Source organism: Ochotona princeps, chromosome 8 (assembly GCF_030435755.1).
Source record: "Ochotona princeps isolate mOchPri1 chromosome 8, mOchPri1.hap1, whole genome shotgun sequence".
In the NCBI taxonomy this organism is placed as follows: domain Eukaryota; kingdom Metazoa; phylum Chordata; class Mammalia; order Lagomorpha; family Ochotonidae; genus Ochotona; species Ochotona princeps.
The window spans coordinates 73,230,886-73,253,744 of record NC_080839.1 but is presented as its reverse complement, the minus strand read 5'-3'; the positions used below and the strand labels follow the sequence as shown (position 1 = coordinate 73,253,744).

At 40.5% G+C, this 22,859-nt stretch overlaps 1 protein-coding gene across 3 annotated transcripts in view; it reads right to left on the bottom strand.

The window, feature by feature from the left end:
• The window catches only part of NBAS (NBAS subunit of NRZ tethering complex), a 376,509-nt gene that overhangs the window by 233,883 nt on the left and 119,767 nt on the right, over positions 1 to 22,859 (bottom strand). For all 3 annotated transcript variants that reach the window (XM_058668260.1, XM_058668259.1, XM_058668261.1), the window contains 6 exons: positions 21,877 to 22,062; positions 20,782 to 20,955; positions 13,259 to 13,392; positions 10,141 to 10,203; positions 8,195 to 8,317; positions 2,371 to 2,473 (listed from right to left, as the gene is read on the bottom strand). In XM_058668260.1, coding sequence (XP_058524243.1) covers positions 2,371 to 2,473; positions 8,195 to 8,317; positions 10,141 to 10,203; positions 13,259 to 13,392; positions 20,782 to 20,955; positions 21,877 to 22,062 — 783 coding nt within the window. The remainder of the gene's footprint in view (positions 1 to 2,370; positions 2,474 to 8,194; positions 8,318 to 10,140; positions 10,204 to 13,258; positions 13,393 to 20,781; positions 20,956 to 21,876; positions 22,063 to 22,859) is intronic.

Here is a 22,859-nt window from a genome sequence, read left to right as displayed (position 1 = left end):
CAAAAGCCGTTGAGGATAGCTCAAGGCCTTGGGACCCTGCACCTGCATGGGAGACCCGGAGGAGCTCATGGATCCTGGCTTCGGCTCGGCGCAAGATTAACCACGTTCAAGTGCAGTCACTTGGTGAGTGAACCATCGAATGGAAGATCTTCCTCTCTGTCTCTCCTCGCTGTATATCCAACTTTCCAATAAAAATAAGTAAATAATTAAAAAAATTTTTAAAGGTCATCTTTATCATTAAGAAAATCATCCAATTTTAACAGGATCTTCTTTTTTAATTATTTTACTTCTGTGTCTCCTAAGGGAAAACATTTTGAGTCAAGCGTTTTTCTAAAATGCCTGACAGGGATAACAATACTAGTATGTAAGAGGGATCGGCTATACCGTAGAGAGCAAATCGCCCATGAGCACCCTCCCTGCCTGTATCTGACAGATGAAAAGGACGCACTCCCTGAATAACCCAAGGCCTTACATGAACAGTTCCCCAGAATTTCTTTGGTTTATTATTCAAGTAAGCATAATGAGTCAGTGTTAGCTACTGAAAAATACAACTCACTAACCCTAAAATTTAACAGGTTTGCTAAAACAAGCAATACAGGCCTTACGTAATCAACTAGCTAACATTGTAAAAGCTATGCCAGAGAGCTTCCAAAATATTTCCAAAGGACAATAAAACCAAATAGCCACCGTAAAATAAAGCAGTACAGTTTAAAAGATATAAAGTAAAACATAAAAAAAATCTGTTTGTCATACTTACATTAAAAACTTCTAAAATCTTCTCAAGACTGCTTTACTTTCAAGTGTTTTCTTAGTAAAGCAAAGACTGATAGACAACAGATAGCTGCCTAACAAAAGAGGTACTCAAATCTGTTCCTAGATGTTACGCTGCTTCGCTCCACATGCGAGCAAGCTCTGATCTAAAGTCCTGATAAAAGCTGAAGCAGAAGCAGTCAGAAAAGCCAAGCACCACAGCATCCTACTCCACCATAAGGACGCCGCTTCAGACGCACGAAGGACTCTGCCTTTACACTGCAAGGACGTTCAGATTACTGTGAAACTCATTTAAGTTTTGCTGCAGATGCAAAAGGGGAAGACATCACCAGAAGTGACATGTGGTTGGAGACGGCAACCACCAAAATGAACACTGCAATCATTCAAGCACTTAAAAATCTGAAATTCAAATAGGAAACAATTCATTTCTCAATGGTCGATACTAACGCTCTTCTGTTAAAATGGCCTTAGGTTATAAACTAAACAATTTCAACTATTTTTACAACTCCAATTTATCAACAGGTCACGCTTTATAAAAGCAGAACAAAATGACACAAGAAACACTCTACATGATTTTGTGTCTTGCTTATTGAACAAGAAAATTCAAATGAGAAATCTGTTTGAGACAGCTTTTCATTAAAAATGAGTTTCTGAATCCATTATCTATAAAAAAAAACACAAGTCATTTATTGTTAAAATACATATTTCCAAAATACTGAATAACTCTCATTGGATTGCACTTGTAGTCAACTGACAACCACGTCTTAGCTATCCATTATGTTGCAAACACCATAATCTACATTTGGGGTTATGAAAATGATCAAGACATGATAATTCCTACTCCATAACTTATGACTAAATGGAAGAAAAAAACACATCAACCAAAATCTGCTTTTTTTAAAGGAAGGCTCTAGTGGAAGTGAGCTGTATGAGAAGCAAAAAAAGAGTATCCAAGGTGCCAATTAGTGAACAGGGTCCTGAGAACTGATCAGGAATGTTCCAAATCAAGGAAAAGGAAACACATGTCAAAGATAAGGAAATCCACACTAACACAGAAGAGCGTTCACAACAGCTGTGGTGGGACATACTGGAGCCCAGGGCCCATGGTGGCGGCAGACAGGGTGGGAGCAGACTGGGGGCTGGCCAAGTAGAGATCTGATTATTAGAGAGCAAGGAACAAGCTTTAAGAAGGGCGATGTCACAGAAGGTTTGTTGTACAAGTATACGTTCAATCAGCACGAACCTGAACGGACTAGGGAAGTAAGAAAACATACACAAGAGAGATGCAGATACAACTGATTTAAATCTATTTTCGTTCAGGTATATTATGTAAGTTTTAATGATCACAAGAAGTAATGGAAATGGGAAGTCCAGTGTGATGCAGAGCTTTCTATCCTAGGACTGTTTCACACAGCTGACCTTGCACATGGGGAAGGCAGAGCGCAAGTAGGAAAGCACTTCAATGCAAAGCCAGAGTCCATGAAGTATTACTCCAAAGCACTGTTTACACCACAGCTTATGGCCATCTCCCTGGCGCCCAATAAACTCCACCAGCCAAAATTTCTCAATTGAAAGGCATCAGTTAACGCCTCTGGTTACCTCGTAGCAAGCATCAGAGTCCAGACAGGTGTACACGTTCTTCTGCATGGTTAGCATGTCTTGCAGCAAAGTTCTCCAGTGAGACTCACTGACAGGAGGCTGCCTAGAAAGAAAACAAGAGAAGCAGAAGAAAACAGATCATTAAACCTCTCTCTTCAATTAGTCAAAAGTAAAAATAAAACCTGGTATCTGGGGTCAGCATGGCGCTGTAGCAAGCTAATATTCAACCTGCAGTGCTAGCACCACATATGGGCACCATTTCAAGTCCTGGCTGCTCCAATTCAGACCCAGTTCACTGCTTATAGCTGGGGAAACAGCAGAGGCCCAAGCTGTTGCGCACCTGCACCCATGTGAGAGACACGGGAGAAGCTCCTGGCTCTGGCTTCAGATCACTCAGCTTTGGATTGGCTCAGCTCTGGCCACTGCAGCCATTCAGGGAGCGGCTCAGCAGATGGAAGAGCTCTCCTTTTCAGTATGTAACTTTGACTTTCCCATGAAGATGAACAAATATTTCAAAGACCAAATAAATAAAACTGGTATCACGAGCCTATATACTACATATTGTGCTTGAATTTTTCTAAGAAAAAACAGTAATTAATGAGGGCCAAAAACTGAGCAGGACCAAAAAACACATCAATCCTAGAAATATTATCAAAATAGCTTCTAAGCTTCCTAGATATCAAGATGAAATAGCATTCAATGAGAATGGAAAAATTAGCAAGCTGTGCGTTCCACACTAAAATAAATCACATTTCCATAAAGCGGCTATGATCAAGCATGGAGGCAATTAGATAAAGACACAAGTCATGGGATGCCAGCAGCACAAGCTGTGGTTTAAGCAGCAGCCCTACAACATCGGCTCCCGTGTTTCTTTTATCTTGTAAAATGTTTTTAAACATCATCAGTATCCGCAAGTGTTCTGCATTTAAAACAGATCAGATACTCTGAATGTGTGTGTCAGATATTACAATGGTAAATCATGGATTTGATATTATTTGCATCCTGAATATTTTTCGGGAACAGGCATTTCACACAGTGGTTAGGAGACCACATATACCACAGAGTAAGGAATTAAGTCCTTGCACTGCTCTCCCTTCTGGCTTTCCACTAACGCGTATGCTGCGAAGCAGAAAGTAATGGCCTAGGTGACTGGCTCAGCGCCGCCCAGCTCTGTCCCCTGGCGACAGAGAGCTGGCCTCTGGTTACAGCGTGTCAGGCTCACAGCTCCAGGCACTGGGGGAGTCAACTGCACATAGGACACTGCTTTGCTGTCTCCCGCTTTTCAAATAAAGTTAGTGGGGAAAAAAAAACAAATCAAATTAAATATTCTTTAAGGTATTTTCACTAAAACATTCAATAAACATGTAGCTTCACCAACTATGGCATTTATAATGTGTTATATAAAACAGAGAATTACTCTTTTTCCATATGTAATAAAGCGTATGAGAATTTTTTTCAGCATACAAAAACACAAAACCAGCTGATCTATTTCCAGGATAATCTGATGAAAAGCTTTCACTAGTAAGAACTTCACATGTGAACTGATGAATTTCTGTTTTGGTTTTTAGGCACAGAAGTAGCAGAAAGTTTGGGAAAACGAGTGTCCACCTTGTACCACTTGTCTAACCGCATTCAAGTTCCCACAGCTCAGCTGTTCTGAGGCCCCCAACACTGGACAGATGGCATGCATGTTATTCGCACATGGCTGCATTAAGTAAAGGTTCCAATTATAATAAACTATAATACACTATTTGAAAGGCCCTTCCTCCAGAATACATTCAGTAAATAAAACTCCAGAGTAAAACTAGAAGAAACTAAACAACAAGTTTGCCAAATAACAGAGAGATCCCTGAATATAAACACTACTAGTTACAGTTTCGGAAGAAAAGTGGATTCCAAGGGAAAACAGTTTTTTACTTATTATGGCGAAATTTCAACAGAATCAAAGATTCCATCCCCCTTTAAAGTATGCATAAGACTTTTCTATTGGTGGAACAAGCATTAAACCTAAGGTTTAAGCTGCCAACTGGAACATCTACAAGCCACACTGGACTGCGTGGGTGGAGGCTCAGCTGAACTCCGGAACCCAGCATCCTGCTAACGCACACGCTGGGAGGCAGCAGTGACAGGGCGAGAGGCTGTTATCTCTGCCACCAACAGGAAAGACTGGCACTGCATTTCCAGCAACCAGCTTCACCGGAACTCCGTTTCACCTATTGCAGCACTTTACGGAACGAGTCAATGGACAGAAGTTCTCTATTCCTCTTTCAAATACATTTAACAAATAGTTTCTAAAATTATAAACCAGGAGCACAGTGTGATAGCCTAGTAGCTAACTCGTCTTGCTCACACTGGGATCCCTTATGGGCGTCAGTTCGTATCCAGGCTGCTCCACATCCCATCCAGCTCGCTGCTGTGGCCTGGAAAAGCAAGAGAGGATGGCCTGAAGTCTAGGGAGCCTGCACCTGCATTGGAGACCCAGAAGAAGCTCCTGGCTTCTGGCTTCAGGTTAACTCAGACTCACTTGGATAATATCCAGTTTGAAATGTGTTGCCGCCAATTTTTCCACAGTAGAAAATGTTTCCCCTCAAACCTCTTACGCATGCTGTTAGTTTTAACTGAGGTATCATGCCTCCTCTTTGTAGCTTCACAACAACTATAATACAGACACACATAAGTGTGCCAAAATCCATAAACCTATTCGTAAGGTATTGTACATGAAGAACTAAAAAGCAAATGTAAAATTGGGAAAGATTAATATTAACTGACAAGCCTCACAGCTCTACCTGTAAGCCCAGCATCTCATGTGTTTCTGGGGTAAGTCCTGGCTGCTCCAACCTCGATCCAGCTTCCATCTTATAACTCAGAGGATAGCTCAAGTCCTTGGCCCTGAACCGAGGTGAGAAACTTGGAGTAAGCTCCTGCTTCTGGGCTTCAGATTGGCTTATCTCTGGCTGTTGTGCCCATTAAGAGAGTGAACAATACATGGAATACCTCTCTTTCTCTCTTTCTCCTTCCCTCTACAATTAGGCCTTTCAAATACATAGAAAATAGATACACAAGCTGATTAGAGATTTTTATACATTTTAAGAAACAGGGACATATGTTATTTAGAACATAAGGAAGAGGGCCCAGTGCGAGAACCTAGCAGCTAAAGTTCTCACTTTGAATGTGCTAGGATCCTATATGGGCACTCGTTCGTATCCCGGCAGCCCCACTTCCCATCCAGGTCCCTGCTTGTGGCCTGGGAAAATAACTGAGGATGGGCCCAAGCCTTGGGACCCTGCACCCACAGGTGAGACACAAAAGAAGCTCTGGGCTCCTGGCTTCAAACTGGCTCAGCTCCAGCCGTTATGGCTGCATGAGGAGTAAACCATCAGATGGAAGATCCTCCTCTCTGTGTCTCCTCCTCTCTGTGTGTCTGAGTTTCCAATTTAAAAAGTAAATAAATAAAATTTTAAAAAATAATAGAGGGAGTCCTGAAACAAACCAGAAAATAAAGACTTAAGAAGTAAAACTTCCTCAAAATTTGATACAAATTATAAACCCATATATCTGAGAAATGTTACAAAGAAAAGACACCAAGAAATATTAATATGGGGCCTGGCGTGAGAGCTTAGCAGTAAAGGTTCTTTTTTTTTTTTTTAATTGTTTATTATTTAACTTCAGTAATTACATTGTATTATGTGACACAATTACATAGATACTTGGGTTCTTGTCTTGAACGCCCCGGGATCCCAAATGGGCGCCGGTTCTAATCCCAGGAGCTCCACTTCCCATCCAGCTCCCTGATTGTGGCCTGGGAAAGCAGTCAAAGACGGCCCAAAGCTTTGGAACCCTGCAGCCATGTGGGAGGTCCGGAAGAGGTTCCTGGCTTCGGATTGGATCAGCTTCAGCCATTGCAGCTGCTTGGTGAATGAAACATCTGACACAAGATCTTCCTCTCTGTCTCTCCTGCTCTATGTCTACTGGGCTTTCCAATAGAAATAAATAAATCTTTCCAAAAAATCAATATGGAATTGGATGTAACACAGAAATCATAACAACAATTCCAGTGGATTATGACTAGCACATTATGGGGGAAAGATGTGACTAGAACATCAAACATAGAGCAAAAGTAACAGCAGACTTCTCACTGGAAAAAAATTCAGGCAAGAAGGAAGTGAAGCAATTCTATCCTGTGGTACACTAAACATTCACAAACTGCATTTCCATACTAACAAGACAAATGTAAAATGAGCACTTTTTCAAAGTTGAACAAATGAATCACCAGCTTACTCACATTGCAAGAAATAGTCTAGGATTAAAAAAAAAGAGAGAGAGAGAGAGAGAGAATACCATCATGCAATTCAAGATCTACAGACAGGAAACAGAAGTACCAGAAACAGTAATTTCACGTATAAATTTAAGGCGCATTTAAAAGACTTGAATGCCTGAAAAATCGTAACAACATAGGGTAGAGATTATGGCATACATACAATGAGTTGGGCACTGAACCAAACGGCTAAGACACTGGCTGCTACACCAGGATGCCATACTGGAGTACCTGTGTCTGAGCTGTGGCTACACTCCCATAACATGAGTAATAAGCAAAACTAAATTCTCAAAAGGGTCAAAGACCTAATTGTAAGACCTAAAGCTAAAACTAGTTTTCACAAAAATAAAAATAAACCTTTGTGGCAATTCATTCCTAAATATAGCAAAAGCAGAAGCTACAAAGAGAAAATGAATAAAAATTTATTTTATAAAAAATTACACTCTTCAAAAGAGAAATAAGGGAAGGAAAAAGAGCCATAAAAAAAGTAAGAATTCTTTGGAAACTACATTTCTAATAAAGGACATGTATCTCCCAGAACCTAAGGAATTGTATCATAAAATTAAACAAAAAATTAAAGAATAAAACACACACAAAGACAACATTTGGAAAGAAGAAAATAAGCTACTTTTCTGAAGACAGAAGATGTGCGGGCTGCAAATTAAGCACAAAAAAGTGTAGGCAATAGTATTACTCATTTGAGAAACACAATCAAAAGTGAACTGATACTACCAACTACCTACTAAAATAGCTAACCCTAAAAAGACCAAATATATCAAGTGCTGATGAAGACGCTGAGTAACTGAAATTCCACCAAACGGCTGCTGCAAAAGTACAACAGTACAGACGCACTGGCAAACAATTACACTGGCATTTCTGTAACCTAGCCATCCACACTGTATGTGATCCTGCCATTCCGCTCACACATACTGATCCAAGAGACAGTAAAGCTATGTCCACAGTAAGGCCTATGTGGAGCAGCTTTACTTGCAACACTTTCATTTGTAAAATCCAGAACAATCCAAATACCCATCAACAAGTAAATGGATAAGTATGGTATTACAAATGCACACAATTAAATACCACTTAGCAAATTAAAAGGTATTGATTTGATCTAATGTGGATGAATCACATAACATACTGGGTGAGAGAAGCCTAGCAAACAAAACAGTTAATATTGAATGATGCATGCACACAAAATTCTACGGTATGCAAACTAACGCATGCAGGAACAAAAGAAGATCTGTGGTGGCTGGGTGGAGGTGGAAGAGATTACAAAGGAGCAAGAGAAAACTTTAATGGGTGATGGACACGGTCATTACCGTGACTACAATGATGATTTGTGAGGACATGTGAAGACACAGATCAAAACCTATCAACTGTACATGCGAAATATGTGCAGTTCATCCCTGGTCAGTTAACTCCATGAGATTTAATTTAAAAAAAAAGAAAGAAAAAGAAAAACACCAATAATCACAAATTACACATAATCTTTTGGTTACTACTCACTTCCGACCTGTGTGCCGGGTCAATCTAACCATAAGCTGGCGCGCTTCTTCCGAGCTAGACTGAGTGTTTTTAACAAATGAAATCGGTTTCTCTAGTCCATGTTTTTCCAAAAGTTCCGACACACTGCAAGAAAAAGAATTATTACAAATCAATCTTGCTGTCAGGAGTTCAATATTAAAAACAAGCATATCACTAAAATGTATAGGTTCACAATTTTTAAACAAAGCTGTGAATAGTAGGATCCAAGTTTCCAAATCCTCAGCCCAAAAATTTTTTTTCATAATTATAAAGCAATTCTGATTTTCATCCACTGACTTCAATAAAATATACTTGAATTAGTTGAGACATTAAAACATGATATACCTTGGTATCTAAATCTTTTTCTTGTGAATTCTTTAGACTCTAAAACCACCAAGAATGTAAACCAGAGGTTGTCCATAAATGTGCAGTGTAGATGAGCAAATTCTGTACTGGGATGCTTAAGTTTGAGTGGCAGCTCCGAGCTCACTTCCAGCTTCCTGCTGATACACACCCTGAGGGGGGTGCAGGCAAGGGAGATGAGCCGCTGAGGCCCTAGTGCCCCTGTGGAAAACCTGGACTGAGTTCCAGCTCCAGCCATGGCAGGCATCTCAAGAGCAAACTAGCACGCAGATCAACAGATCTCTCTTCTCTCTCGCCCTCCCCCTTGCTATCTTACTGTCTGTCTCTTTCTCTCTCTTCTCTCTCTCTCTCTGCTTCTTAAATAAGAAGAAAAGTAATTCTACAAATATTTTACACAATGCCCAGCACAACAGCTCAGTGTCTAAATCCTTAGCCTTGCAAGTGCCAGGATCCATAGCGGCACCCATTCTTGTCCTGGCTGCTCCACTTCCCATCCAGCTTCCTGCTTGTAGGCTGGGAAAGCAGTGGAAGACACCCCCAAGCCTTGGGACACTGCACCCATGTGAGAGACCTGGAAGAGGCTCTGAGCTCCTGACTTCAGATCGGCACAACTCCAGCCGTTGTGGCCATTTTGGGGTGAATCAACCAATGGAAGGTCTTCCTCCGTGTCTCTCTTCCTCTCTGTATATCTGACTTAATAATAATAATAAATGGTGCACATGTAGGATATGGCAGCTCATTTGGGGCCTGCAGAGGACATCTGGCACCATAGCTGAGAATGGAAAACAGAACATATGGACAACTACCCCAGCCAAACAATGACAGTGAAAATATGGGCAAAGATCTAAGATGCACTGCATCAGCCAATGGACACTGCAAGGGTTCCCTCACCCATAGATCAGCAAGACAGACAACATTTCAGAACTACCACATCTACCCTCAGAGTGTGTTCCACACTGGGACCCTGGGTTGCTATCAGGTGGCTGGCCACTCCCCACCCTCGGTACTGGATGGCTGGGAGGCTGAGTATGGCTTCTTCCCATTTCTCCTCTCCCCCCAAAACAGGAAGAAGAAATAGAAAGTTTGCAAACAGTGATCACACCCAATTCTCCATAACCCTGAATCCTTCCCACGCTGACCAACTATGTAAATATCATCTAAAACAATAAAAAATTTCATTTAAAAACAATCTGCTTATAGTTTCAATTACTGCAGCAAAATAACATTTCTCCTCTGCCTACAATGTGTGTGAATTTAAAATGTTTCATTTATTATTAATCTCACAATCTCATCCATAAGATATTGTAGATAAGTAAACTCAAGCTAAAAGACCAATAGCTAAGGAATTGATAACATCAAGATTGGAGCAGGTGTTTGTCAGTGGTCAAAATCATGTTCTCATTATTCTCCCATTCTACTATCATGCGGCTTCAGTGCACCTCCAGGAGCATTCAACCAACAGGAAGTCAAAGGGGAAACAATCACCAACAGGTGCACATACCACAGCATTTCCAGGACAGACACAGTTAATCTGCACAGAAACAGAAGATGGTCAATTCTCTTACCTCAGGATTTGTTCCAGCTGATCTACCATATCATGAAGAGTTGCTGTTACCTCTGTCTTATCACTATAAAATTAAAAGAAAAAAAGAAAATTTTTAGTAATGAGTTTAAAAAATATATAAAACAGTTAAGTGGAAAGGGGAAAAAAGGAATGACATTGCTCTTATACTTAACATTCATCAATACTATTCATGTAAAGTAGAGGATTTATCTCCCAAAATAATTCATCATTTTTAGTAACTCAAAAGATAAGGACTAAAAATATTGGAGTAGAGGGGTAAGCACCGTAGCCGCACGTTATTCCACTGCCTGCAGGGCTGATAGGTACTCCTCACTAAGGTATTGAAGATTTCTCTGCACATCCCTCCTAAAACTGTTCTGCGCCTCAATTGTTACGCGTTGTTAGGGTCATAAGCCTGTTTGGACTATCCTAAAATTCGCCAAGTTCAGTAAAAATCATGCTTCAATACTATAAGCTGCTAAATATAAAAATGGAAATAGATGCAAAACAGCTTAAAAGTACCCTATAACCATTTTAAAGCGTACAGCAGCCAGTTGTGTATGAACTAAAATTGAAATGTCAATGAAGTAGTCACAGGATGTGATTAAGTACTTGCATTTTCCAACATATTGGTCACTCAGTACCATGTCAATTAACTCCATAATGCTGTAAATTGTTGTCAATATTATGTTGTGGCCTTTCATTGGAGGGGATGATATTCTGCCAGCTCTACTTTCAGACCAGGGATGATCTCCCAATGAAACTGTTGGATTTATTTGGAAAATAAAAGGCTGGACTCTATGCATGGTACATGCTCGCAATGAAGGAATCATAACTGGATTTGAACTATAATACTGCAACAAGCTGGAGGAATCCACCATGGGGGGAGGGCATGGGAAGGGGTTGGGGGAATCCCAGAGCCTGTGAAACTGTGTCATAAAACGAAACTAAAAAAAAACTTTATTTTACATTTTTTCTAAAAAAAAAAAAAACGCAGCAGCAAAAGATAAATGGAAATAAAGTAAAACAACAAAGAAATCAATCAAGGGAAAACAAAAATTTATATGAAAAGTAAATGATACAGACAGATGTGTGTCAGCAACATTTATGCTGAAATTATAAAAAATACTATAAACAGTGGAAATGGGAGAAAATAAAAGACTTCCATAAAAGTCCTCAACATCATGTATTCACTTACAAAATTAAAGAAAAACTGTGGGAGGACTATTTTGTTACCATGTCAGTAAGTTTGTCCATTACTCTTGCTGTTGACTTCAATACCCTCAAGAACACAAGACTTAATTCACAGAGAGTTGCAAAATCAGCATTGCTACCATCTGTTTCACAATAATTTTTGTTGTTGTTGTTTGAAGGAAAAGAGGGATAGGACGGTGAGGAAAGAAAGAGCAAAGAGAAAACAGAAGGAGACCTTCCTGTCTGAATGCCACGCAAATGAAGAAACTAACAGGCAGATGAGATGCATGATCTACGGCTAGGAACAGGCCCAGTTGGGGAGCTAAGGGGACACCCTAACTGGGTTGAGGTTCCCACCAAGGGGCGTGTGTGCTGGAATGGGGCTGTGTTCTGTCTAGGAAACAGTTGCAATCTCCCGAGGCACTAGTGTGGGCTGGGATTGGATGCACCAGGCCGGGCCAGACCCCAACATCATCTGGTGTCCTGGAGAACCAGGGTAGATGTGGGACTGACTAGGCTGGGTCTCAACCCCTTACTGAGCCATGTGTGAGCTGTACGTCGGTATGGACGAGCCATGGCTGGGCTGAAACATCCAACAACAAGAACCAGAATGGGGTGAAAGCAAGCCAGGAAAAGCCACTGTTCCTGCTAGGACATGAGGTGAACTGAAAAGGGCTGGTTCAAGGACCCACTGGTATGCGCAAAATCTGACATTGGGAGAGGTTCTGATGGAGGAGCCTGGGCAACTCCTCTGGCACGACACAGTCCCTGCAGGTAAGCGCAAGAAACATGATAGGAAACAGCCCAGAATAGGCCATGGAAAGTTTCCCACTGGCACACATCTGGCATGGGTCAGGGGCAGACCAGGCTGAATCAATTCATGTCATCCACTGGCAAATCCGATCACCAGAACAGAATGTGAGTCGAGCTGGGACTGGTCGCGACAAAACCAGTGCACACTATGGAATGGCAGGGTGAGGTTGCCTGTACTGGATTTGACTGCAGCACCCAACCAGCACACGTGAGATCCAGGAAGGGAGGGGCAGAGCAGCAGGGGGATTAAGGGGCTGGTCCCCTCGCCAGACAGCTACTCCCAATGGAGAGTGTGGGCTGGGATGGGGACAGATCAGACTAAGCAAGGCTGCAACACCTGTGCGCCTCATGTGGACTAGATCAGGGAAAAGCCAGGCTGGGCGGATTATTCCTGCTGGTGCAAGCATAAATTAGAGTGGGTGAGGGATGTTTGGGCCTAGCCACAGCATCAACTGGCAGAAGCTGGCACTGGGGACTAATTCTGTCAAGTCAAATCACAGAACCACCTAAAGAGTGCATAAACCGGGACTGAGAGAGACCTGGGAGGGAAATAGTGGGTTCCCCCCTCTTGGGTCACTACTCCCGCGGGAGGGCATGAAAACTAAGATGGGGGCTGGGGTGGCTAGACAGAGAGGCACTCAACAACATCCGTGAGGGCTGGAGAGTTGAGTTGGTTAGATGGAAATAAGCTTTAATACCCACTGACAAGTACAAGAGCCAAATAGGATGTGGGACAGACTGGACTAGTCGGCCACACATACTGGCAGGCAGGGGGGCGGGCCTGGTGGGGGGTTATTGTGGGCTGCCCCGACTACGTTGCAGCTCTCACTGGTTGATGCATGGGCCGAGTGTGTGCTGGGCAGAGCCAGGCTGGACTGCAACACCCATTGGTTCCAGTGGAAATCAGGACTTTCAATGTGTAAGTACTGCGTTTGGTAAAAACATACAACTTAATTGTAATTACAGAACTCCCCAAATATTCGTGGAAAAACAATAGTTTTCTTCTGGGAAATAATATTGCTGATGATTTTATTTCCTTCTATTTATTTTCTTTGTAACAACAAAAATCTCTGTAGTAACAGCTATAGGACTCACACGCTGCGGATACTTACCCGTATCCTCTTTGTGGCAGACATTCTAATATGTCATAGCAAAAGGAGAGTTGATCATTCCGTTCACAGCTATAGATACACTCTAGCGCTACTGCCATCAATTCATCCTGGTCAGGAATAATTTTTTGCTGCAGCTAAAGAGAGATAGCGAGAGAGAGAGATTTGTCTAAAAAACAACATATACAGTTTTCTATATTTTGGCACCACTCTCAGTGAAACATCAAATAGTGCAATTAATCAGACACAAAAATAAATTTTGACTTTTTTTAAGCTTACAGACTGCTTGAGTTTCTAACAATTCTTAATGAAATCACATATAAATTTATCAGCCATTCAAGTTGAAGTAGATAAGAAACAGTGAATAAAAGTAAATTTTTAAAAGCACTTCTAAACCCCAAACCAGTTCATTTATTTCAATTACAAAAACATACAAAATTCCTGTACTCAATTTGACAGCACACAGTAAAAAAAAAAAAAAAAAAAAAACCTTAATCTTCAGATATTTGAGAACCTATTTTTTCAGTATGCAACAAATATTACTCATCTAACTACACAGTACTGGTATGTAAATCAAGTAACACATCACAGAACAGACTCCTTGTTTCTTATGCAGCAAGATGGCTCCTCCAGGTTAGCCCTCTCTGACTCTGAGAGATCTCCGGGCTGGTTTATATTCACTTTGTAGGATGCCCTCCAGGATCATAAACACTGTGACAAACACCAGGCTCTTGATTTCCTTTAGGACTCCGTAATAATCATACCTCAGCTTCATTATCTCTATGTCCTTCAACAGACACCTTGCTTATTTCCATATCTTCAATAATATGAGTATTACCACAACAAACATGGAAGTGTGGTGGTAAGCTCATTTCCTGTGGGGCTATGACCTAAAACAGGGTTTTGTGATGTTACATAACTCTAGCTTTATTCCATATGTTTTAAAGAAGTTGCAACTAATACACATTCCTTCCAATAGTGTAAAAGAATTCTCGTCTCCCCACCCTGACAAACATGCTGTCTGAATGACTAGTCATTCATGCTCGTGGTTTGTAAGCACTGCTATCAAGCTGAACCTTGTTGGGTAACTCAGGATAATCTTGCCATCTCAAAGTCCACAAGCAAATGCTGAAAGTCCCTTTGGGCTGATACAATAAGATACAAACATCTTAAGGAGTATTATTCTGCTGCCACATGTGCTCGATGTACTTCAGAATAAAAATATAATACATAAAATAACTTGTATACTTAACCATTCGAAGGCTCAGCTATAAACAACGCTGCAGCAATGCTGGTCCTTAAGCCATTTTCACTTTATCCACTAATTTCCCTACAACTACTGTACATGCTGCTCTGAAGACTTTTCATTTTTTTCATTATTGCCTGATGTTATATTTTGAAAATATAATATGAAAATGCTATATTTTATGTGTTTTTTCTCAGAAGTATTAAGCTTCCAAAGTAGAATTCTTGTTTCCCCACTCCACGTCATCCTCTCTTGCTGCCTTCATTTTTTTGATATAAGTTCCTTCTTCATTAAGTACAACTTTGAACAACTCTCAGTTTATCTTTGAAAGTCTTTCTTACACTCATGTTTGAACAACGGCTCAACTGGGTAAAACTTTCTGGCTTAAACACATGTCACAGCAGAGCAGCTGAAACATTTTGGGGTCACAACATTTAGTCCTAGATCTTTGATGGACAAGAGAAAATTGTATAATGGGATACACAATTTTTTTCTCTTCATTTATGAGATGGAAATAATCACAGTTATATCTTACTGAGATAAAAATAAAAAAGATAATACATACGAAATGTTTCAAACAGTGTTTAGTCAAGGAAAAAAAATCATTAAGTAAATAGGTTAGGCTAACCATCTTCCTTGATATTTAAAGACTACATATTTTCCATTATCTTCTGGTATACACTGTTACTTTAAGATCTATAATTTTCTATTGAATATAATTACAGATGATTTTATAATTCTTTCTGTATCTTTGTTTTTCCCTTTATTGTCTTATGATACGTCCAATTATATCCTGGATTTCATTTCACGTTGAGGCTCTACATTTAACTCAGGTTATTTCATTAATGTTAGAAAATCCTCACGGAAAATTCTACCTACTTCTTATCATTCTTAAAATTCTTAGTAATCTTAAGCCACAAGTACTCTATCTTCAATATCTCTTAATTCTGTATATTTTCTTGCCTTTAATTACATTAATTTCTAAAATTGTCTTCCAAAAATTAATTTTCTTAAAGAGTGTGTAATATTCTTCTGAACACATCCATTTAATTTTTTTATCACTACACTTTGGATTGTAAAGTTCTACTTGGCTCTTTGTCAACTCTTACCTACTTTTTTTTCACACTTTCTCCATCTCAAAACACCGTATTTGCTTCTATCCATGTGTCTTACGTGTCTAAAGCACATATTCTGGGAAGGGAGCAGGGGTGGGTCCAAATACTTCTGCCCACGCCAGCAGCATGGGACAAGCAAATAGATCTCTTAGCTCTTGGCTTCAATCTGGCCCAATGGTGGCCACAGAGGTCATTTGGGGAGTAATTCAGCAGACGGAAGATCTTTCACTCTCTGTCTCTCTGACACTCTGCTTTTCAAAAAAAAAAAGAAAATTTTTCAAAAATCACATTCAGGGCAGGCACGGTTAGTTTAGTGACTAAATCCTCGTCTTGTAACCGCCAGAATCTTGTAATGGCACATCCTGGCTGCTCCACCTGCATTCCAGCTCCCAGTTTGTGGCCCGGGAAAGCAGTTAAGAACTTGAGACATTGCACCCCTGTGGGTGACCCAGAAGAGGCTCCTGGCTTCAAACTGGCTTGGCCCAAATCATTGCAGCCACTTGAAGAGTGAACCAGTAGACAGACGATCCTGCTCTCTATATCTCCTTCTCTCCGTAAATCTGCCTTTCCAATATAAATAAATGAATAATCTTATCCCAGAGCCTATAAAACTGTGTCACATAATACAATGCAATTAATAAAAAAATAATTTTTTAAATTAAAAATTGCTTTCATTTTTATTTTAGAATACCCTACAACAAAAATCAAATTAGGAACATCATTTTAGGGGCCCGACACGATAGCCTAGTGGCTAAACCCTTGCCTTGCATCCACGTGGGATCCCATATAAGCACCAGTTCCTATCCTGGCTGCTCCATTTGCCATTCAGTTCCATGCTTGTGGCTTGGGAAAGCAGATGAGGATATCCCAAGGCTTTGGATTATCCCACCCATGTGGGATACCTGGAAGAAGCTCCTGGCTTCAGATTACCTCAGCATCAGCCTTTGTGGCCACTTAGAGAGTGAACCAGCAGACAGAGGATCTTTCTCTTCATCTCTCCTTCTCTCTGTATATATTTGCCTTTCCAATAAAATGAATTAACTAATTTTTAAAAAAAGAAAGTCATCTTAAAACTAAAATTGAGGACGAGTATTGTAACGCAATAGGTTAAATGTGGCCTTGGGGATATCTGTGACTCCCATCAGAGTGCCTGTCACAGGCCCTGCCCTGCACTTGACACTCAGCCCCCAAGATGCACCAGGAAAGGCAGCCTAGGACCATCAGCGCTCTCAGCTCCCTCCCCCTGGGACACCTGCACTGCTGGCTCCTGGCTTGGCCTAGCCCAACCAAAGCTGATGCAAGCATCCTGACATTAACCAGATGGAAGATGCCTCTCTTTTTCCTCTCAATCTGTTTCCCTTTCTATCTCTGTATCTGTCACTTGGCCTTTCAAAGAATGCATACTTTTAATCCTAAAAAAAAAAAAAAAGTAGTATTGCCCAGTGACATATTTTATCAAAAAAAGGACTTCGAAGATCACTGTCTAAGAAAACTGCTATAAACAATGAATCACCAATTTTTAATGAACATTTACAGCCATTGCTCCTAACATGGTTTTTCTTCAGAATTATTAAAAAAAAATACTCAAAAGCACATTCCAAAATCATACCTCCAAAATTCTAATACATTACAACCGCAATGAACATAGAACACTATTTAAAAATTAATACTCATAATTCTGATATACAGGTGCACTCAAAAAAATCACTACCCTCACAGAGAACAATACTACAGAAAGGAAAAGCCTTGCCAGCGCCACCGCTGTTGTCCCCACACAAATTTCCTTACAAGCTTTATGTTCCATAGGAGGATTCAAGCAAACAGCAATGGCTCAAAATCAAACAGCAGTTTAAGGTGTTACCAAGGAAAAAAGAGATATGTACAAGACAGATTTCTTTTGCACTATTAACCAAACGCAGCGGTCGTGTAAGTATGTGCTTCCAGAGTCACTTTCATAACTGATTCTGACCAGCTCTACCGCTGGTGCTAAGCATTTGCTCTCCTCCTCCAGCAAGAGGATTCTGCTCAGCAGCATTAATATCAGGCACCAACATGAGACTTTCCACTGCCTGTGAAATGCAAAGAGGTAACCAGAATCACTTCTGAACTAAAGCTTCCAAAGTCACTGTGTAGCTGCTTGAATCACCAAATGAATAAGAACGAATACAGTAGACGCCAACCACGCTGACAGTACACTTGTGAAAAATGAATGTATACTGCTGCAAGCACCCAGATTAGAGGTCATTTGTTAATGCAGTGCAATTTACAATAAGCTGACATCTAGGTAAACTATTGCTCCTGCTACATTATTACAAACACTTTGTGTACATTTCATGGCAGATCTGAGGTATACTCTTTTAGCAAACAATCAAGTGAAATACAAACAATATTCTGAGCACAATCCTAGTAACGCAAACAAATATAATGAAGTGATGAGAAGCACATTAATGAACCCCAGTTTCAGTCGCTTATCTGTCAAAATGTGCTGAGCCCTTGCTGTCTGCTACGCACCATGTAACCATCAGTACTATAAAGAGCAATGAGATACAAAGGACATATATAGGATGTAATACAATAAAATATAAACCAATACTTCCAACACAGGATAATGAAAGCTATCACAGAGGCAAAGACAAAGACCTGTAATATCAAAAATAAGTCAAAACAGGTTTTGCAGGAAAGAGGCTCTTGAAAAGCAGAATCTTGAAAGATAGACAGGTATTCAGAAAGGGGGAGTCAGCATCCAAGCAAAGGAAACAGCCTGTAAAGCACAGAGGGAAGTGTTAGCACCTTCAGGGCAACAGCTAAAACGTCTAGTGTGAGCAGCCTACCACACACAGACAGCAATACAGCTCACTAGGAGACAGATTACACATGCGAGCCAGGGATGCAGGCATCCCCTATGGGTGCCAGCTCAAAGCTCCGCCATTCCACTTCTAACCCAGCTCTCTGTCTACGGCCTGGGACAGCAGCGCAAGATGGGGCCCCTGCACCCATGTGGGGGCCCCAGAAAAAGCTCCTGGGTTCAGAGTCTCCCAGTTCCGATTGTGGCAGCTACTTGGAGAATCACCCAGTGGGCAGATCTCTCTCCCTCTCTGGATGTCTAACTCTGCCCTCAACCAATCAGGTAAATCTTGTCTTAAGATGACAAACAGACAGAAAGAGAGAAGAAAGAGAACAAGGGAAAAAGAGAAAGAAGTAGGAGAGGAAAGGAGTGAAGAGGAGGTGAAAGGAGAGGAGGAGAGGGGAGAGAGAAAGAAAAAGATAAAGAAGGGGAAGGGGAGGGGAGGAGGGATGGGAGAGCGCAAGACAGCAAAGAAGGAAGGAAGGAAAGAATAAAGGAAGGGAGGGAGGAAAGGGGGAGAGAGAGCAAAGAAGGAAGGAGGGGAGGAGGATGGAGAGAGAGATGAAGGAAGGAGAGTAGGCAGGAAGGCAGGAAAGGCAGTGAGGTAGCAAGGGAGGAGGGAATGGAAACAGCAAAGCACGCAGTGCAGGCTGCTGCAGAGAGCCCGATGTTTCCTTAGGGAGCAGTAAGCCACGGGCAACTGTCCATAGATTATGCCACAATCAAGTCTTCATTAAAGGAAGGTAACACCAGACGAGATACAGAGGCTCGGGCTGGAAAGGAACAGCTCAATATCATCGCTCCCTGCTTGATGACCACAGGTTTCTACCGCACCACATGGTTACACTCATGTTTTATTCAAAAGGCACATACTAAATTGTCAAGTAAAAACCTGAAAAAAACTGTACTCAAGATTTACAAGGCTCTGTAAGGAAAAAGAAACATAAATAGGGATACTGGAAAGGATTTAAATTTGTTTCTTCCTCACAAAACATTCATTTTCAGCTCTTCCTATTTCTCACACAGCATCCTGGTACCAGGCAGCCCACCCATGTTCCCATTAAACTACTCCCAGACTGCAAACTAGAAACACTAAGTGGAAACTGCTTATGAGAACATGTAAATTTTCATAAACAAAAGCAGATACATTTCTGACATATGACCTGCCTTCTTCCAAACCTGGATTCTGACTGAGTCCATTTCCTTGCATTATCTTGAAGCCTTCAAGAAGGCTGAAAGGGTTTCTGTTTGAATCCCAACCTCACCTTTCAAATCTTACTACAAAGTCGTTTCCTCAACTATGTCATCTTGCTTGCATCTTCTCTGTTAGAAAGGAAGCCACTACCACCTGAAACAATGTATCTGGTCTACAGTTACATCAAGAAGTTTCTCACATGGATTCAGCAAAAATGAACTCACATATGAAGGTATAAACAGAGTGTCTTAAGGAAATGTAAACTGTAATATGAATAATTACAAAATAACCTGTGAGAATTTAAAAACAATTTCCTAAATACGTTCAATGTCTTCAAAGCCCAAAACCATGTCTTTGCCTGTGGATAGCAGCATAAGGCACAATCACTACCGACACGTGGAAGCACACTGGAATCCCGCTTCCTCCACATACCAAGCAACCCTGGGCAATCACCCAACCACCTTGTGTCACACTCTTGCTGCTCTGCAATGCTAAGACAATGCAATACCGACCTCACAGGACTGTTTTCAGGTCTAATGCTTGTGATGTGCCCAACTGAGAATTCCACACCTACTATCAGTCTTCATAGTAGCACAGATGCCCAACACATTGTACCTATAAAACTGTGTCACATAATGCAATGTAATTAATAAAAAATAAATAAATAAACAAACAAATTGTGACATGAAAGGAATATAAATGCAGGAAGGGATAGAAAAGTTCACTTTTTCTCCAGTAACACATTTTAGGCTTGCTACATCTGTTCTTCTTTTAGGTCAAGGAGACATACTTTTTGTTTGCATGATTATTTTTATTATTGAGTTAATGTTTATCAATTCAAGAAATGTGTCTAAAAGTAAAAAAGAAAAATTGTTGGGCAAAAAAAAAATCCATACTAAAAAGCACAATAACAATAAAATCTCCAGAATGATTCAAGAAAGTATTATGAGCTTACAAAAGATGTATGCTTCACCACTGAAACATTACTAAGAATTACATAGCAACCATTTCCTTTTCTGTTTAAAGAGAAATTATGTGCCAACCCTATTACAGAAACATGTAAATAAAAACTAATTCTGTATGAAATAAAATGCAGAGAATTTGAGGATGTTAGCCTATACTTACATCTGGTTTGGAATGTTGAAATATCTTCAGGGGAAATTTTAGGTCCCCTTTAGCCAGAGTTACTAAATATTCTTTCAATAGTTTACTGGCCACACCAGGAGACTGCTTCTCACAGCGATGGAGAAAGGGAACCATCCATTGGTAGGCACTGGTCACATATTTATCCTCAGAACACTGGAAATACATTAATCAAAATTAACAAGCATTTGATAACCTTGAAATCTTTTGTATTAAGCAACAGTTCTATAGCTTATCAATAAAGAAACTGAAAGCCCAACACCTTTTAAAACAGACTAATCTAATGTAGACTAGCAGATAGCCATAGAACACATCACTTTGTATCTGGGCTTGGGAGACCTAACAGCAGTAACATCACTTGGCCTATCTCTCTGCCCGTAACCTGCCTGGGGTCCCACACAGCCTAGGCCCAGCTCTGGAAGAGAAACATACTGCTGCCACTCAGTCATGAACTCCAGAGCATTCCGCACAAAAAGGCTGTGGTAAGGAGAGCCACAAAGATCTCAGACCCACACAGAGTGACACAGACGTAAGCAGAGGTGGACTGTAAGAATACATTCTCATCTATAAAAGCAAAGTTTGTCCCTTCCTCTTCCTCTCTGCACTGCTCTGCACCTGCAAATCCACCTCCACACAACTCCCAGTGACACACGGAAGGTTACTCGGTGTCCCTACAATTTTACAATCATTGCCTGGGAAAATCCCCTTAAACATTGCAATCATAAAGCCAGTTTATCTTCCTTATATAACTGCACAGTTCTCTGAACTCTAGAACCTTTTGTTAAGTCACTGAAACATTAAGTAACTGGGAATTTTAGCACACTGAAACTCTGCAAACAAGGTTAACAGAATGACTAGTTAGTTCAGAAACACACCACACCAGAAGGAATCAAAATGTTTTACAGGTAAAACTAAAGGGTAAAATTTTTTGTATGTTTTCAGTAATTCAATTCTTTAAAAAAGCCAAAAAACAGTCCTTTAGTTCCCGGTTTCTCCAGTTTGAAGACCATTTATCTTCCTTCTGAGACATTTTAAGCAATGTGTATTGGGAATGCTGAAAAAGAACACCAAACCTACACTGTCCATCAGTAATCTCAGCTTGTCAATGTCTTTCATCTGCTGGAGTTCTTTCAAGGTTAAGGTTAAGTCACAACCAGCTTCATAAACCAATGTTTCCAACGTAACCAAATTATCACAGAGAACCAGCAAGCCAGGAATATTCCGCTCCATTCCAAGTCGAATAAGTGACAGTGCACAGTCAACCTAAAATTGAAAAATGACAATAAGTCCCTGATTATTACACATTTCTCATATATTCTAAAATAAAAACCTCCGGTATAAAATCTCACTTTTGAAAGACATTATCAGTAACACATTTTTATTTATTTACCAAATATATAAGAATCAAATGTTTTGGAAGAATCAGTCATCCAGGAACAGTGAAGACAAATAAGAGAAAGAAAACCACCTTAACTGTATAGAGCACTGCAACTTACAGAAACCTATTTAATTCTCACAACATTATCTGAACAGGGAAAGGAAACAGCAAGGCTGGCAATAAAAAAATCCAAATGTCAAATTAGCCTTCTCTTCACTGAACCACTGTGTCTGCACGAAGAATGTCTGTCCTAAGGCTTTCCTTTTGCATTCGTGTATAATAAATGTCCTTTCAAAGTGCCTCATTCATCTAAGACATCCAGTAAAAACTGCTGAATAATTAAGATTAAAAAGGCTTTTTTCTCAATTCAAATACATAGCCTTCACCAGACAAAAACCAAGAATGATTTCCTCCATTTACTCCTATTTTTTTTTAATTTTTAATTGTTTAATATTTGAAAGCCAGAGTGAGACAGAGAGGAAGACAGAGAAAGACATCTTAGATCTTATATGCTGTTTCATTCCCCAAATGGCTACAGCAAACAGGACTGGACGCCCTGAAGCCAGTAGCCCAGAACTTAAGAATCCTACAGGGGTAGCAGGGATCTGAGGGGCCATGTTCTCCTGCTTTCCCAAGCGCATTACAGGGAGCTGGGTCAGAAGCAGGGTAGCAGGGACTTGAT